This window comes from Corvus cornix, chromosome 20 (assembly GCF_000738735.6).
Source record: "Corvus cornix cornix isolate S_Up_H32 chromosome 20, ASM73873v5, whole genome shotgun sequence".
NCBI lineage: Eukaryota > Metazoa > Chordata > Aves > Passeriformes > Corvidae > Corvus > Corvus cornix.
In genome coordinates this window covers 10,979,943-10,995,039 of record NC_046349.1, presented here as the reverse complement: position 1 = coordinate 10,995,039, position 15,097 = coordinate 10,979,943, and the positions used below count along the sequence as shown (strand labels likewise).

Genomic DNA, 15,097 nt, shown 5'->3' with positions numbered 1-15,097 from the left:
CTGTCATTACAAGTTGCAATTTTTTTCTTTGTAAAATAAATACAAATAAGCTATGAATTTGAAACTAAATGTAAAAATACCACCTATATTAAAAAAAACATTAACAACCTGTAAGATAAACCTGATAGTTGGATGTTTGCAGAAAAAAACAATCCTTTTCTTAAATAATCTTACATTTTTGAACAACTTAATATTGACAGGCCCATGTATTTAAACTGATTTGCAATAATCATCTTTTCCCCAAGCAACTCTGACAATGCAGTGCTGAAGTTACTAGCACTGATTAAAAAGTAATTGGTAATATGTATCTTTATTAATTCTGTCTGCTAGTTAAATGGCCCCATTTTGCTTTAGGAGAAACCTGGCAACTGATAATTCCAATCTTGAAGTGTATCAAGTAAATGCCTGACCCCAGAGGAGCAGCATTTCACATGGAGGATAAATCAGGCACTGCATATCGACACTCTTAACACAGCACAGGTAGATACTCGTGAAACCTGTCAGGAAGAGAATGTGGTTTGAGAAGAAAGGCTGCAGCAAGGAGAACTGAAAGGAAAAAATAGAACAAATAATAACACAATTGTGAGGCCCAGAAATGAATGTGTGAAGTACAGTCTAGCACAGATTTGGAAAGTGCAATTTGAGGAAAACCCCTCTCTCTTCTCTTCCATGAAGCTGTATTAGAATCAAGTCGCGGCAAGCCTTTTTCCAAAACTGGATCTCAATCCTGCAGGTGATACATGCACAGAACTCTGAGGTGAAAGGACAGCAGATCCCATGTAGAAAGTGGCAGCCTAATCATCTTTGCAGATCCATACACCAGTCACTGTATCTTTATCAAGTGCTGTTCATTGTTTACCAACTCAAACCCACCTTGCTTTCCTAAGTATGCTGCTCTCTAAGTGACAACTCAAGTTTTTTCATGAGCTTTCTTAACAGAAGTACCATTGACAAAAACAACAGAAAATTGTGAAAAGCTTTTATTTTAATCTTCTGTATTACAATAGCCATAGTTTTATTATTGCTTTTAAAAATTAGTTAAGCACTTTGCAATTTTACAACTGCTAGACTTTTTGTCCAGCATATGTGCTTTATTGATATACTGTGTAATGTACTTTATTCTGGACAAGACATTTAATCAGGAAACACAACCCCTTTTAATTTACATGGATTTAATGTTTCTTTAAAAAACATGCTTGAAAGAACCTTTAAACTGTGGACTACTAGACATTCATTTACTGTATGACAATAATAAATACATGTTTTTAAAAGTGCATTGTATGGTGATAACCCTTGTGAAGAATTAACTTTTACAAAATCCTCATTATAAGGGAAGTGCTCAATTTGAACAGTGCAAGCAGTCAAGTTGTCCTGAGAAGATACAAATGTGGTGTAAGTTTACCTTCACGACAGGTGCATATTAGCACTAAACAGCTTAATCCCATTTTCGTCAACCAGAAGTGCCAAGAAAACCTAAGTGCAAATATCAGCTCTGCTGTGACAGGTGCCAGTACTGGTGTGAACGTTTAGCAGCTTAACCTGGAGATGGCTCTCAGTTCCACTGCTCCACTGAGCCAGCAGAGCCAGAGAACTGCACTGGCAGGAATGGAACTGTCAGTCCTCCTCCAGCAGTGCAGAGCAGCAGAGAGAGCTAAAGGAAACTTGGGATAATGCACATTCAGATAGGATTGAGCTTTCTGAGTACTCTGCAAAAGGTGCCCAGCAGCTCACAGAATCCTCATTCCTGACTCTGGTTTCTCGAAAGCCAAAGACCAATGGAATGAGGCAGCTTCCTCACTTGAAAGCCCAGCTTTGCTAAATGGGTATCACAACAAAGAAGCAGCATTCAGTTGCCAGACAAATTAATTTTCTTGGTGTTTCTGCACTTCCAGAATTACTCAGTGGACTTTTCAGACTAATATATAATTGGCCACGGGTTGCTTACAACTGTGATTTTACAAACAACTTGTGATTTTGATAAATAAACACCAATCCAAAGTAAGATGTCCAAATAAGTGGCCTAATTTTCATAGCATAGTCCTAAAACACAGCTCTTCTAATATTTCCAGCCAGCTCTGAAAGTTTATGCTACACATATAAAGCTAAACTTTCCATGCAGTAATGAATATGTATGGAAACAATTATGGACGAGCTTTTATTTAAGAGAGTTAAGCCTGTTGCATATCTTAAACCACACTAAAACCACAGAATGAAAATAATAGAGCAAGAAGCATGGGAAGATGGTCTAACAGTGTTCCTGTTCTAACAGACGGGATTCTGTTTATGGGTCTATGTAAGTAGCAGTTTACCAAATTAAGTGCTTTGAAGTTCCAGCTTGTGTTGCAAAGGCTGCAGTCTTAAGAGTTCAACTGTTTTATAATGGCAAGTAGTTAAATAAAGAAGCCAAAGTTAATTCTGCAGTAGCACTGGAACACTGGGGAACTGCCAGGATTCAGGGTTCTGGAATGCTATTCCAAGCCTCTGTACCCTGCTCCCCCTACTATTTTTTTCCTTATATATATTTATATCATATCCATTTCTTGATTTATAATTTTACCAGCAACGGTGATAAAATCATGAGCATTCATACAGTGCTTTGAGATCTTCAACTGCAACACGAGTCCAAAATTGCTCACGTTTCCCTTAGTAAAAACAGGTGCACCAAGAGAAGACAATTCCTGTACCACCACCTTGAAAAAAACCTACTTGGGCTTCACTTGAAAAGAGAATTTCCCCAGGCGATCTGCCTTACACACACTTTGGTAACAATCACTCCTGCTGCAAGGAGGAGATAAGAAAAGGCACCTTTTATTTTTTTCCCCAAGGGAAACAGAGGGGCTGATGGTACATTTTCGTGTATGTTTTGCTCATAGTAGCATTTAATTTCCGACTCAAATATTAATGGCAATATTTAACGTGGTTACAGCCTTAATAACATATATATATATATACACAAGTCCTCCCTACAGTGTCTGCCATCCAAATTATGCATAAATGGAATAGTGCCCTGACTTGGTGAAGTAATATAAACAAAATTAGAAACAAAACCTGTAAAGCCACACTGTCCACTTAGAAAACAAACAGTAGAAAAAGGTAAGAGAGATCAGTTAGAAACATTCTATGCAACCAAGAGTACCACTAGCAACAAGAGATGTGTTATTTTGCTCTCTGGTAGCCTCAGAGCATTCCCTGGAACCATTCTGCAATGACTCATACACTCAAAAAAACCACATGGCCTTCCTATGATTGTATCTCACTACAGATTTTTAACTTTCCCAGAGGTTTTGAACAGGTCACTGGCTGCTTCTCAGCCCTAGGACACTTGGCCAGGTTTGGCAGGTTTCAAAAAGAAGACTGTTGCCATAGGAGCAGAGAGCCACGCCAAGGGACAGAGTGCCACCGAGACCACTGACACACTGCTCGGCACCACTCCCTTTGTTCAGATGAAGTGGATCCAGCTCTCCTCACATTCCCTTGGCAGCTTCAGGGGGTGAGTCCGGCAGGTGAGGGTGTAGTTCTTGCCTCTGTTGTTATCCCAGTACTCCTGGCCGTTGACTTGGTACCTTGCTGCAAACTGGACGAGAGTGCTCAGCTGAAGAAGGAAAGGAGGCACAGGAAGAAAGAAAGTGAACACATCAACCTGATCCTGCCCATTTTTCTCTGGGAGGCTCTGGTGCCAATGAGCACACACCTCATGGAGGCTTTCCCACTCGTTGAAGGTGTAGCGCACAGACACCTGCTTCTCAAAAGCAACATTGAGAACCTGGATGGTGCCACTGAGCCCCAGATCTGAGCTGGTCACCCGTTCCAGACACACCTGCTGCTCCTGGAGTCGGGATGAGAAATCCGGACAGTCTGCAGGCTGCTGGAAGTCAGGGACCAAGCATTGCATAGTAAACTCCAAGTTCAAGCTGCTGTACCAGAGGTCTGAGTTTATGGAGAGCCTGGAAAGGACATGCAAGGGGATGGTTGGATCCTCCCCAGTCTGGAAGACTTTCACTTCAGTGAGCTCCAAGCCTAAAGCATCAGCAAACCTGACCCGGTTCATGCGGCTCTGGCAGCCGGGCTCCTGACACTGCACTGCTGCTCTCTTCTTCCTCTCGGGTGATGTAGGCAGGGATCTCGCTCGGCGGCGGATGATGGGCCGCAGGGCTGGGTCACAGCTGGAGGGGGTGCTGCTCGGAGGATGGTTTGGCTGGGAGCTCTCCTTGGCTGGGGGACTGCTCCAAAAAGTCTTGTTGCTACTTGTATGGACTGCTGGGGACTGCTGCTGCCCTCGCCCCACTGCTCCTTCAGCCTTTAACATGTTCTCATAGAGATCTGAGAGGTAGCTGGGATTCCTCCAAGGACCACGCACTTCCATTCTTAACTGGTGACAAAAAATCAGCGTTAATACTGCAGGTAATAATGAGCACTGCCCCTCTGAAGCACTGAATTTGGGAATGGCACCACAGTAAGGTCTGAGGTTATTGCACTGGATGCAGCAAGGATCACCTGGAACAAAGTCACATTCGAACGAAGGGCAGAAGCCCGGCAGCTCTCACGGCAGCTGGCAGAGAGCCAGCAGTAAGGCGTAGTGTTGGAAGCTGAAGGCAGATTCAGTGGCCGATGAACTCGAGATCGCTGTGCTGGGTGGTGGCCCCGAGGCTCAAGCCGGAAAGAGATTCAAGGCTATCACCGCTGATACTGGAGGAGCTCACACACAGGCTGGAGAGCGACTGGAGGCTGTCGTGCTGGATGAAGGACTCCAGGCTGTCGGAGAGGTCGCTGGAGGCGAGGTGCGCACCGAAGCACCGTGTGCCGGAGCCCCGGGCGAGAGGGGCCTGCAGGCTGTCCTCGCTGGCTGCGGCCGAGCCTGCGCTCCGGCGGCAGCAGCAGCAGCACGAGCAGGGGGGACACTCGAGGCTGTCACACTGGATGCTGGGCGAGTCGAGGCCGGGGAAGGCCTGGAGGCTGTCGGGCGGGAGGGAGCCGGGGCTGCTGCAGAGGCTGGAGGGCGGGCGAGGGCTGTCGGGCGCGGCCGCGGCGCCAGGCTCGGTGTCGCGGCTGGCGGGGGACGGATCCGCGTTCGGGGCCGCCACAGCGCCCATGGACGGCACGGCCCCCGCTGCAGCCCGACCCGCCGGCCGCGGGGGCAGCCCCGACCCCCAGGCCGACACCGCGGCCGCTCCGCTCCGCACGCGCGGCGCAGGCGCAGGGCCACTTCCCCCGCCCCGCCTCGGCCCGGCCCCCAGGCTCTGCGCTCGGGCGGCGCTGCTGCCGCCGCCCCCGCTGCCGCTGGCGACGGACGCGGAGGAAAGGCAGGTACCGGAGTGGGGGTGAGGATCGCCGGGGAATGCGGGGGCGGCCACTGAGTGAAGGAGCGGCCCTTGCAGAGCGCGGTGACAGCGGCGGCGGGAGTCGCCGGTGCCTCCCGGGAGGGAGCGGAGCGGGCCCGGCTCGGCGGGCGCTGTGGGCACAGCTGCCATCGCTGCGGGCACAGCCTGCTCCTGCTGGCACTGCTGCCGTCCACCGCAGGCACTGCCTGCCATAGCTGAGGACACAGCCTGCCACCATCCCGGGCACTGCCCGCCCGGCGCTGGCCCCTCGCGGCCGCTGCTCTGCCCCGTGCGGGTGCCGGACTGCGGCGCTCCGGGGCCCGGCTCCGCTGAGCGCGGCTGGGGCAGGGTGCGGGAAAGCGTTTGAGGGATAGGACGGGATCAAGTGTAAATAGCTGCGAACGTTAATGTGACTATAAATACATAAACAGCACTGCAATAGAAGTAAAGGTGGGCCAGGAGACCTGTTTGTCACCTGTCACATTTGCGGACCATTGTGCACCCCTGGAAACGTGCAGTTCCCTGGTACGGGAATGCAGCTCCTGAGAAGTAAGAGAAAGCTATGGATGCTGCTCTGGGTATTTTTAGTAGGAGCTGATGAGACATTTGTTTTGGAAAAAGAAAAAAGGTACTGGATACAAAATTTGCCTATAAGAATATCGGAAGAGCGCATTTTTTGACAGAAAAAGGACAACTCAGCTCGCACAGCGCGCAGGGGGTTGATCATCTGCTCTCCATAAATTGGGAGCAGGAACACCCACCCCGTTGAGCTGTGACGCCCGGATCCAGGCAGCCCTTGGAACTGCGCAGGCTGAGCGGTGGGGATGGGGATGGGGATGAGCACATGACACTGCACGGGAAGCTCTGGGAGCACAGCCGTACCCTCAGGTATTTCCATAGATTGGGAATAGTAAATTGAACGATGCTGCTTCCCACTAAGCGAGTGCTGGGGGAGGAGACTGTTTTCCAGTACAGTTTGGTAGCTGATTATGTTTATCTTACCGCTTTAAAAATAGAATCACATCGGGAGGATTTTGTTTGTTGGCTGCATCTCCAGGACGTGGGGATGTCTGCATTGGATACACTGAGTCTTGCAAAGCCAAAAGACTGGAGCCGTTTGAAGATTATGTAACATAAAAGGGGCAGATACCCTGTGGAAAGAGGAATAATGGGACCAGGCATTCAGGAATATCCCTTATTACTGCACAGAGAGACACAGCAGAAGGAAAGCCACAGCCACGCCAATGAAAACCACAAAGGAATGGTAAAGTAAGGAACTTAATTTCTCTTTTTATGGTTACAGAAATGTCAACGTAATGTGGCTTAGTTAATAAGTGCCTGGCTGTCCTGTTCCCACTGCCATCCTCTCCCCTGATCCCAGGGACAGAAATGATTGTGCAGGTCACAAGGTCACAGAGGTGACTGCAGCAATGCTGGAGGCACAGGACTTAGTTTCATTCTTTTATAAGCTCTTGAATTTGTGAAATCATGTGTTTTTAAAAACAAAATCTGGCTATACTGACATAAAAACTGAGAACGAGATGTACAGCCTGGCAAATTAACAGAACTGCAGTAAAGCTAGATTAGACAGGATGGCACAGTTTGATTATTCCTGTTCTTAAATGATATTTTAAAGCTTTCCATTTGGAAATCAGTATTATTTCCTGTTTGTAGAACAAACACTCTTCTTATTCATACAGAATATGCTGATTTATTTATTTATTCTGTGTGTTTATGCAGAAATGTATCTGGTTTAATTATGGAAGTATGTTTTAGTTCTAAGCTGCCCAGATCAGTAATGCCATTCCTTCTGCTCGCATATGAGCTTTTTCTGATAATAATATTTTCACAACCCCATTATAACATGAAATAGTGATTTTTTTATGCCTTCATTGGGAAATAGTTCGTATTAATATCAGAATAGACCTTATGCTCCCTGTTCACTTCCACTCATCTTCAAAGGAATAATCCTTTAAATTTTGTTGGGAATATGCAAATGAGAAAGACAAACAAGATTTGGCTTGCAGTGACCTTCATATTGTACTTTATAATTAATTTTGGTAAATTGCAATGGGAGCATCTATCAGGTACTGTAGAAATCAGCAGTTAAATATCTAGTCTGTAATATTTATTATCTTCAAAGGAACTTTGGGATCCTCTGACAGAGGATTCTATATAAGGACTACATTCTATTATTATACCATCTGATAGAATTAGTCACTTTTGCATTAATAATATTAAAAATACAGCAGTGCCTTAGTACTATGAAAAGTAAAAAGTGGCCATGGCATAGTTCTGATGAACTTTAAGTCTAAGAATAACTGCAATCAACCCTTTTTTAAACTCAGTTGCACTCTAAGCTTCTATTCTGTTTCCATTCTGACACCCATATATGCTGCTATTTATATCTGATATTCTATTTAATCCTTTGTGGTTACAGTAATGGAAAAAGCCATCCCAGCACCAAAGGACTAAATAAACCAATTTCTTATGTGAAATCTCCTCCTGGAAGATTAGGCAAAAACGTATCAAGTGCCATTGAAAAGGTAAATAGTCCCTTTTTCTAACATAAAAAGGGTACCTACTCTAAGCCAGCTTCTCACTAACATCACAAACTTTCATAACCCTTCAGATTTCCCATGACACTCAAGATGGTCACCAACCAAGTGTTTTTAAGAAGGGAAGGAACCAGCTGGATGGCAATAATCACTCAAAAAGGTACTTTTATGTTAAGATAATCTGTTTTATTTGTAGTCATTTCAAATTGGTGTACAAAATGCTTGTGATGAAATTGTGGCTGCTGTGGTTTGCATTTGACTTCACTGGCCCAAAGTTCAGCATTTATGAGAACAACAAATCTAAGTTATCAAAATGGAAACTTGCTATCCTGCTTTTGTGAGTTCTCAAGCAAAATCAGAACTAAAAAACACCCCCAAGATCAGTAGTAGGCACTGTTATCTCTACCAGCAATTATTAATTTCTCCTATTACTAGGTTTCTGTGCCAGTTTTAGCTTCCCTCTTGTAGATCCCCGTCCTTGAAGGGGTGGCAAGACCTTTGTAAGCTGCTGTTCAAAGGCACTGACCATGCTAACAGGACATGATCTTCCTTTTCCTTTAGGATCCCGAGTGTTTGCACCTCTCTGCACAGTGCACAAGGACCAAAGAGGAGTCTACCAGAAGGAAGGCAAAATGATTCCTTCCTGCACAGGATCCCCCCTGGCACAAAGGGCAGCACACAAGGAAGCTTCTGTAGGGCTAAGGATGTCCCAATGCAGCATTTTTATTGCAGTAAAAAAGAACAGTTGGGAAAGAGTCATGGAGAATATGCTGAAGCCAGTCCAGGCTCTTCGAAATGGCAAGAAGCATCTGTAGGTGAAATGTTTCTTGATTTTGAATCAGTACAAATTATTAAAGAAGATGCTGAAGATGATAGTGCCAGTGACCTCTCTGACTCAGAAAGGATTCCCATTCCCCCCTCTCCCTGCACACCACCAGAACTCATCCTCAGAGCTGAAGAAATTGACCCAGTTTGTTTGGAACACGTCCCTGAAATGGGATTTAAAGAATCTGAATATTACTACCCCGACTTCCTCCCACCCCCTTTCAACTCGTGGGACCTGAAGCAGCTGGCCATCTTTGTCCATGTGGAAGGGAAGACGGATTTCCGCCCCAAGCCCACGGGATCTCTGGAGAAATACATCGAGCGCCTGGTGCAGCTGGAGTGGCTGCAGATGCAGACGGTGCAGAGTGAGAAGGGCAAAGCTGCCAAAGCCCGGCCCCAGACTGCCCCTGGCTCCACCCGTGCCCTCAAGAGCCCTGGAAAAGGCAAAGCCTTGCTCAGCCCTGTGCCCAGCAGGCAGGCAATGCCCCAGGAAAGTGCCACCAGGCTGCCCAGGAGCTGTTTGGGGCACAGGGCAGATCCATACTCTGAGGAGAGTCGCCAGGTACGTTCCCATCCCGGTCACCTGAAACTTCCTGAGAGAATGGGATGTGCAGCATCTTCTCAGAGGCAAACTGGTGATATAAGGAGTGAACTGAAAAAGAAACCAGCTGCAAAGCAGCAGCTTCTCAGTCTGCAGTCCCCTGAGAGCAGCTCTAAAATCCAAAGTGTTGGTAACATCAGACCCCCCAAGCAAGCCCCAGCATTCCATGGTGCAGCTGCTCCCATCAAAGGCTTAAAAACATACACGTGTACAAATCCAAAGAAAAATGGCAATGCCAGCAATTATGTTCCTCCTAAAAAACCAACAGCGGACAGGAAAATAAAAACAAACGGCACAAAGCAAATGCCACGCAAATTTCAGTGAGGGAAAACTCATTAGTGAATATTGATGCTTCTTGACTGCTAGAAAGCATCTGGCCAGTGCAGAAGAATTTTTTTTTTCTTCATAGGAAGATCCTGAGAAAAATGTGTTCCTGACACATGGTTCTGAGTCAGCACTGCTCATTTCTATACATTTGATCTTAAGCCAGCAGGAAATGTTTTCCCTGAAGGGAAGTGTCTTCCATTGGTCTTTCCTCAAAAATATTTGTAATTGCTCAATGAAGATAACAATAGCACAGTGTGAAGTTTAGAGAAGTATAGAACGTCCTGTCTGCGCCATTTGAAGTCTGAGGTGTTCCTTGTGCTTACCCTGCTGTGTGTGAGGGAATAGGGTTCACGCTCTTTTTCCTTGCCCACCTGTGCTTTTTGTAAGACAGGTTTGATTGTGGTGTTTTCTGATGGAAATGGCTCAGCTGTTTTTATAAAATAATGGAGCCTGTTATCTATGCAAAGTCAACTCTAATTCTTCACAGAAGATGATGAATTGGATTTTTTTTATGAAATAGATATTTTTTTGAGAAGAAGAAGAAGAATGGAGATAATGTTTTGAAATATTTTAATGCAGAAAGAATTCTTTTTAAGACAAAGTATTAGGGACCAGACAGCTTCAATAATGACAGATTAAGAAAATGGAATGTGTATTTTTATACCCTGGAATCTTCACTGTGTTTACAGACAGTTTTCCTGGAAGTTCATTTTGTAGGCCTTGATGGTTTTTATCATTTAGGGGAAATGACCAAATTTCAAACTGCACATGGATATATTTGAGTAATGCAGCTAAGGCTTTTAGCAGAGACTGTATGGTCTGAATTTCAGAAGTGGTAGCCTCTCAAAACATAAAAGGCAGACTCTTAAGGGAAGGATTTAAAGGTTGTAAGTTCAAGTAAAGATGTATTTTGATACAGAGAATACATATTTTCAGTCACCTAAGATGACTCTTATCTATCCTGTGGTCCAGTCTAGCTTGGCTTCTTAATGTTTAGGGAGGTGAGATGGGGAAATGTCCTACACAAAGAAATTGTACAACCAGGACTGGGTCCTGTCTTTGGGCCTTCTGTCTTCTCTCGTGTCTGTGAGATCCAAGAGAATACAAAGGACAGTTCAGAGAATATTCAAGTGTCAGCTCATCTGTTATGATTTCAAATCAATCACAGCAGCTGAGGACAGGATCATGTTAACACGAAATTCTAAAGAATGTTTTTTACTTTCATTTTAAAATCCTGGTCAGCATATTTTCCTCCTCAACCACCAGTCACAATCTTCATGAGAAGTGAGCTGAGGTCTGATGGACCAGATTCTGCAAGTGGATCCTTCATGTTGTGATAAAAAAATGAAAAAGTAGCAAATACTGAAGAGTACATTATGTATATAGCTAAATTGCACTTCTCTTGGTGAGCTCATCTTGGTTTTAAGATGCTTAGCTGTTTCTATCTTTCATTGTGCCTACCAGATCTTTAGCTTTGTAAAATTTCAAAGCATGGATTTATATGTAGTTTAAAAAGTGAGAATATTAAGAAATGTAGTAATAAAGTAGAGTATTTTACAGTACATAAAAACGTTGCTCAGGAATAGTCCAAGAAATATTTTTAGGGTTTTTTTCCTAGTCTACTGCAGACCAAACGTGAAATTTTGAATTGGTAAAGGAAACGAATGTAAAAGACACCATTACATTTCCAGAATCAGTATTTGTAAAGTTACACTTAATATGAATTGTAGTTGCATGTACATTCAGCTCTATGCAATTCAAGTGAAACTTAATCTTACGTGCTCAAAGACCAGAGAAGTTGGCTGTGTCTGAGGTGTGGTGGCACTCAGGATGGGACTGAACACCAGCAGCTGCAGAGGACCAGCACATCCCAGTGTTGCTGTTTCACCCTTTTGTTTTGGTCCAGCCTCATGTATTTCAGCTTTTTTAAATGAAAGGTTCCATCACCCAGTGGTAGTGTTTCAAGCTCTGGCCAAATTCTGCAAGCCTGCCTTAGTCAAGTTTTCCTTAATCACATGAACAGAAGTGAAAAATAGGAGGGCTGCTTTGCCAGTAATGAGGCATTTAATGCACTATTCTAGTTCACTGTCAAAAGCACCAAACCTGAGGTGAGCAGGATCCAGGCAATAATAGAATAGCAGTTTTTTAAACCAAATTCTGTTAGATACAGTAAATAATTCAGCATGTTGTTGTAGCATTGAATATTGCTGGATGCTAAATTATCTAAATTGAAGCTTTCCTGGCTTGTAAGGAGGGCATGTAGATACAGGCACATTTTGCATGAGCACTTCTTAAAAGATAAATAAACTCTATTTCAACCAGCTGTGACCAGAGCAAAGGTGATTGGCACTGGGAAAAAGGTTTTGTCACAGAGGTAGGAAGGTTTTAGTGTAGTGTTTGTCATCTTATGGACATCAGTCTGTTGTTGGAGACTAAAAAGTGAAGCAGGTGGAAGTGGTGATGCAGCTTTAAAGAAGTCTGAAAACTTGTTCACCTTTGGGCTCCGTGTCCGTGTGGGATCTGGCCAATTAAGTTTGTCTCCCATGATAATCACACCAGTCTAATTTCTGTCAGTGATTTGCTATTTCTGACATGCTTGTCTCTATTCACACACAAAACCAGAAATTCTGTGTCTGCCTCAACAACAGCTCTTGGCCTGAGCAGACTTGCAAGGGTTGGGTTTTATTATGTATCCATTGTAACTTCACCATATCCTGGGCCTACAGAGGGAAAGAGCTCCTTTTATGAAGAGGGCTATGGTTTATGTTTCTTTCATTTTGTATTGCTGGATATTGTCTTTAGAAGCACTTCTAAACAGAGCAGAAAATTTATTGCATCAAATATACTCAATTTAAAATTAATTAAGATACGTCCACAGCACATTGTTTGTGTGGTTATTATCCTTTTTTTTTGCAAGGTTTAGCAATACAATCTTGTGGATCTGAGCCTAGCACTGGTGATGCTTCTTGAAGAACAGATTACTGTGATGTGAGATATTTAGAGTGACTTACTTTTTTTGCTAGAGAATGTAAAGGTTTTGTGTTCTGCAGTATTACCTGCAGAACAAATATGCTCAGGTTGCATTTTAAATAAACAGGCAAATTTTACTTGAGTTACATGCATATAAACTTTGAACAACTCAGTTGTTTTCAGTGAAATGACCCTGTTAGATGTGAAGAAACAGAATTTTACTCCAAAATGTATAAACTGCTTTCCTTAGTAATGCTAATGTATTTTTAGTGCATCACATGAAGAAATTTAAAGCAATACTGTTTTTCTCTTGACATGTTCTTTTTTTCTCCATTGCTTGCATCTCATTCTGAGGGCAGTTAAAGTTTACCTGCCCTGCCTCCTCTCCCACCGCATTGTCAGTTGGATACAGCAGGATAATGCTGCGAGGAGGCTTGTGCTGATTTCATTGGGCTAAACTGTCCTGTTTGACTCCAGACTGCTGAAATCTGCCCTAATCCCGTCACTGTTCATGTCCTTTCTGTGTTTCATTCATTGTTCTTTGAGGTAACTGTTACCTTGTATTTGCTATTTACAGGATCTTCTTAGAACTCTGAGAGAATTTTGACAGTTTTTTCAGCCAGTATGTGCTACCCTTTTTTGGAGCTGATATTACACTTTAAATTTCTACAGTATGAAATTGCCTAGAATGTACTGGGTTTTGCCTTATTTTAAAGGTGTTGAGCCTTTGTTGCTCCCATTGCATTAGTGGTTTTTCATTTGAAAAATAAACGGACCACGCTGGAAGGACTGAATTTCATTAACTGAGGATTTGCAGCCCAGCTTTTGATGTTGGTATTCATGTGTTCTTATTTATTTGAACTTTTTGTGGATATTTTTGCTAGTAATTCCATGGAAAAGTGATCTTGTAATTCAAAGGTACCGTATATTTGCTACATTAAAAGTGAGATACTGCTCTGTTTGTTGCTGAGTTTTGTCTTCTCTCAGGATGGCACCACTGAATTTTCTTGGAGAAAATTCCAGTGTTGCAGTGTCGGGTGGAGGGTGCAGCTCAGCACACCCCGGCTCCTGCCGGACACGGGGAGCCATAAAAAAGGGGACAATTCCATCCGGGATCCAGGCTGTGGGAAAAACCCGGACGGGATTTTTCCTGGAGTACGGAATGGGGGAAAAACCCGGACGGGATTTTTCCTGGAGTACGGAATGGGGGAAAACCCGGACGGGATTTTTCCTGGAGTACGGAATGGGGGAAAAACCTGGACGGGATTTTTCCTGGAGTACGGAATGGGGGAAAACCCGGATGGGATTTTTCCTGGAGTACGGAATGGGGGAAAACCCGGATGGGATTTTTCCTGGCGTACGGAATGGATTCAGGGAAAACCCGGACGGGATTTTTCCCGGAGTACGGAATGGATTCAGGGAAAACCCGGACTGGATTTCTCCCGGAGTACAGAATGGGTATAACTTGTTTTCAAGTGTTCAGCTGAGGCTAATCCAGAGGAAAATAAATGGAGATTGAAAGGGGAAACCCCAGAATTTTTTGTTGCTGAAAAATCCCTTTGATTTGCTATTTCTGTAATCTTTATAGTAAGCTTTACAAAGCTCCTCTGTGAGGTATCACAAAAGAATTTTACAATCAGAACCTTCTGCTATTTGAGGTTTTCCTGATGTCCAAGCCTTCCTGCCCTGCACTGCTATTTAACCTGTTGCTGTTGTTTGTGAGTCTCAGAAGATCCCTCCTGCCTGCCTTCCCACACTCAGTTACCATCGTGGCCTATTTGACATGATCTATTGCTTTTCTTCTCACCTGAACAGATCAGTTCTTCCATAATTCTTCCTTTCACAACTTCCAGAAGTCAAAATTCATTCTTTTCCACTTCTAAAAGAGAATAAACCTTATGCCCAGTAAAAGCAAATCAGGAGAATGGAAAATACTGCAAGAGGTGTTTTGAAAGAAGCCAGAACCTTCTCCCTGCTCTTTGGCACTCTGTTTCTTAATTTTTAATTTCCTGCTTCTTTATGTAGTTTTATGTAAACCATGTTTTTGTTCATCCTTGCTGTCCTAGGTTACAATGTAAGATGTAACCAACAGCAGTATTCTGTGATCATCTTCACAAGCTGTTAAACTGGGTGGGGCAGTGATCATTATCTCCTACCATGACTCATCCCTGATAAGCTCCCTCCAGGTGCTGTCTCTGTTTAATGGGCAATCAAGGACCCACCATGTGACTCATAGAATGACATCATCCCACTGTGAGCTGCTCTGCCCAGGGGGAGGAGCCAAGCATTCCCACTGGGATAGAATCTGGGGTTTGGAACTGCATAAGCAGCCCTTATCTATGGGACTCCCAGACGACAAGAGCTCTACCACTAGACCTTTAGGTGAAGACCAGACCCTTTTCTACAGGATCACTGCTTCAATGGGACCACTTCATTTGGACTGCTACCACCACCCTGACTAACAGAGTGTCAGGTTTTATCCTGACTCTGTCAGCGTT

At 44.1% G+C, this 15,097-nt stretch overlaps 2 protein-coding genes across 7 annotated transcripts; one reads left to right on the top strand and one right to left on the bottom strand.

The window, feature by feature from the left end:
• Positions 1-963: 963 nt before the first annotated feature.
• Positions 964-5,018, bottom strand: PPP1R3D (protein phosphatase 1 regulatory subunit 3D). The gene has a single exon (XM_010396828.4). It carries the CDS (start codon positions 4,361-4,363, stop codon positions 3,440-3,442), a length of 924 nt encoding a protein of 307 aa, XP_010395130.1. The 5' UTR covers positions 4,364-5,018; the 3' UTR covers positions 964-3,439.
• Positions 5,019-5,217: 199 nt separating this feature from the next.
• FAM217B (family with sequence similarity 217 member B) lies at positions 5,218-13,560 on the top strand. 6 transcript variants are annotated; one of them, XM_039563539.1, is made up of 5 exons: positions 5,218-5,304; positions 6,335-6,582; positions 7,759-7,864; positions 7,951-8,036; positions 8,438-13,560. In XM_039563539.1, the coding sequence occupies exons 2-5, from the start codon at positions 6,563-6,565 to the stop codon at positions 9,624-9,626; spliced, it is 1,401 nt and encodes a 466-aa protein (XP_039419473.1). In that variant the 5' UTR covers positions 5,218-5,304; positions 6,335-6,562; the 3' UTR covers positions 9,627-13,560. The 6 variants fall into 6 exon arrangements, with proteins under 6 accessions (XP_039419473.1, XP_039419470.1, XP_039419474.1 ...); XM_039563536.1 differs by having other exon boundaries at positions 6,335-6,587; XM_039563537.1 differs by having other exon boundaries at positions 5,265-5,318; positions 6,335-6,587.
• Positions 13,561-15,097: the final 1,537 nt, after the last annotated feature.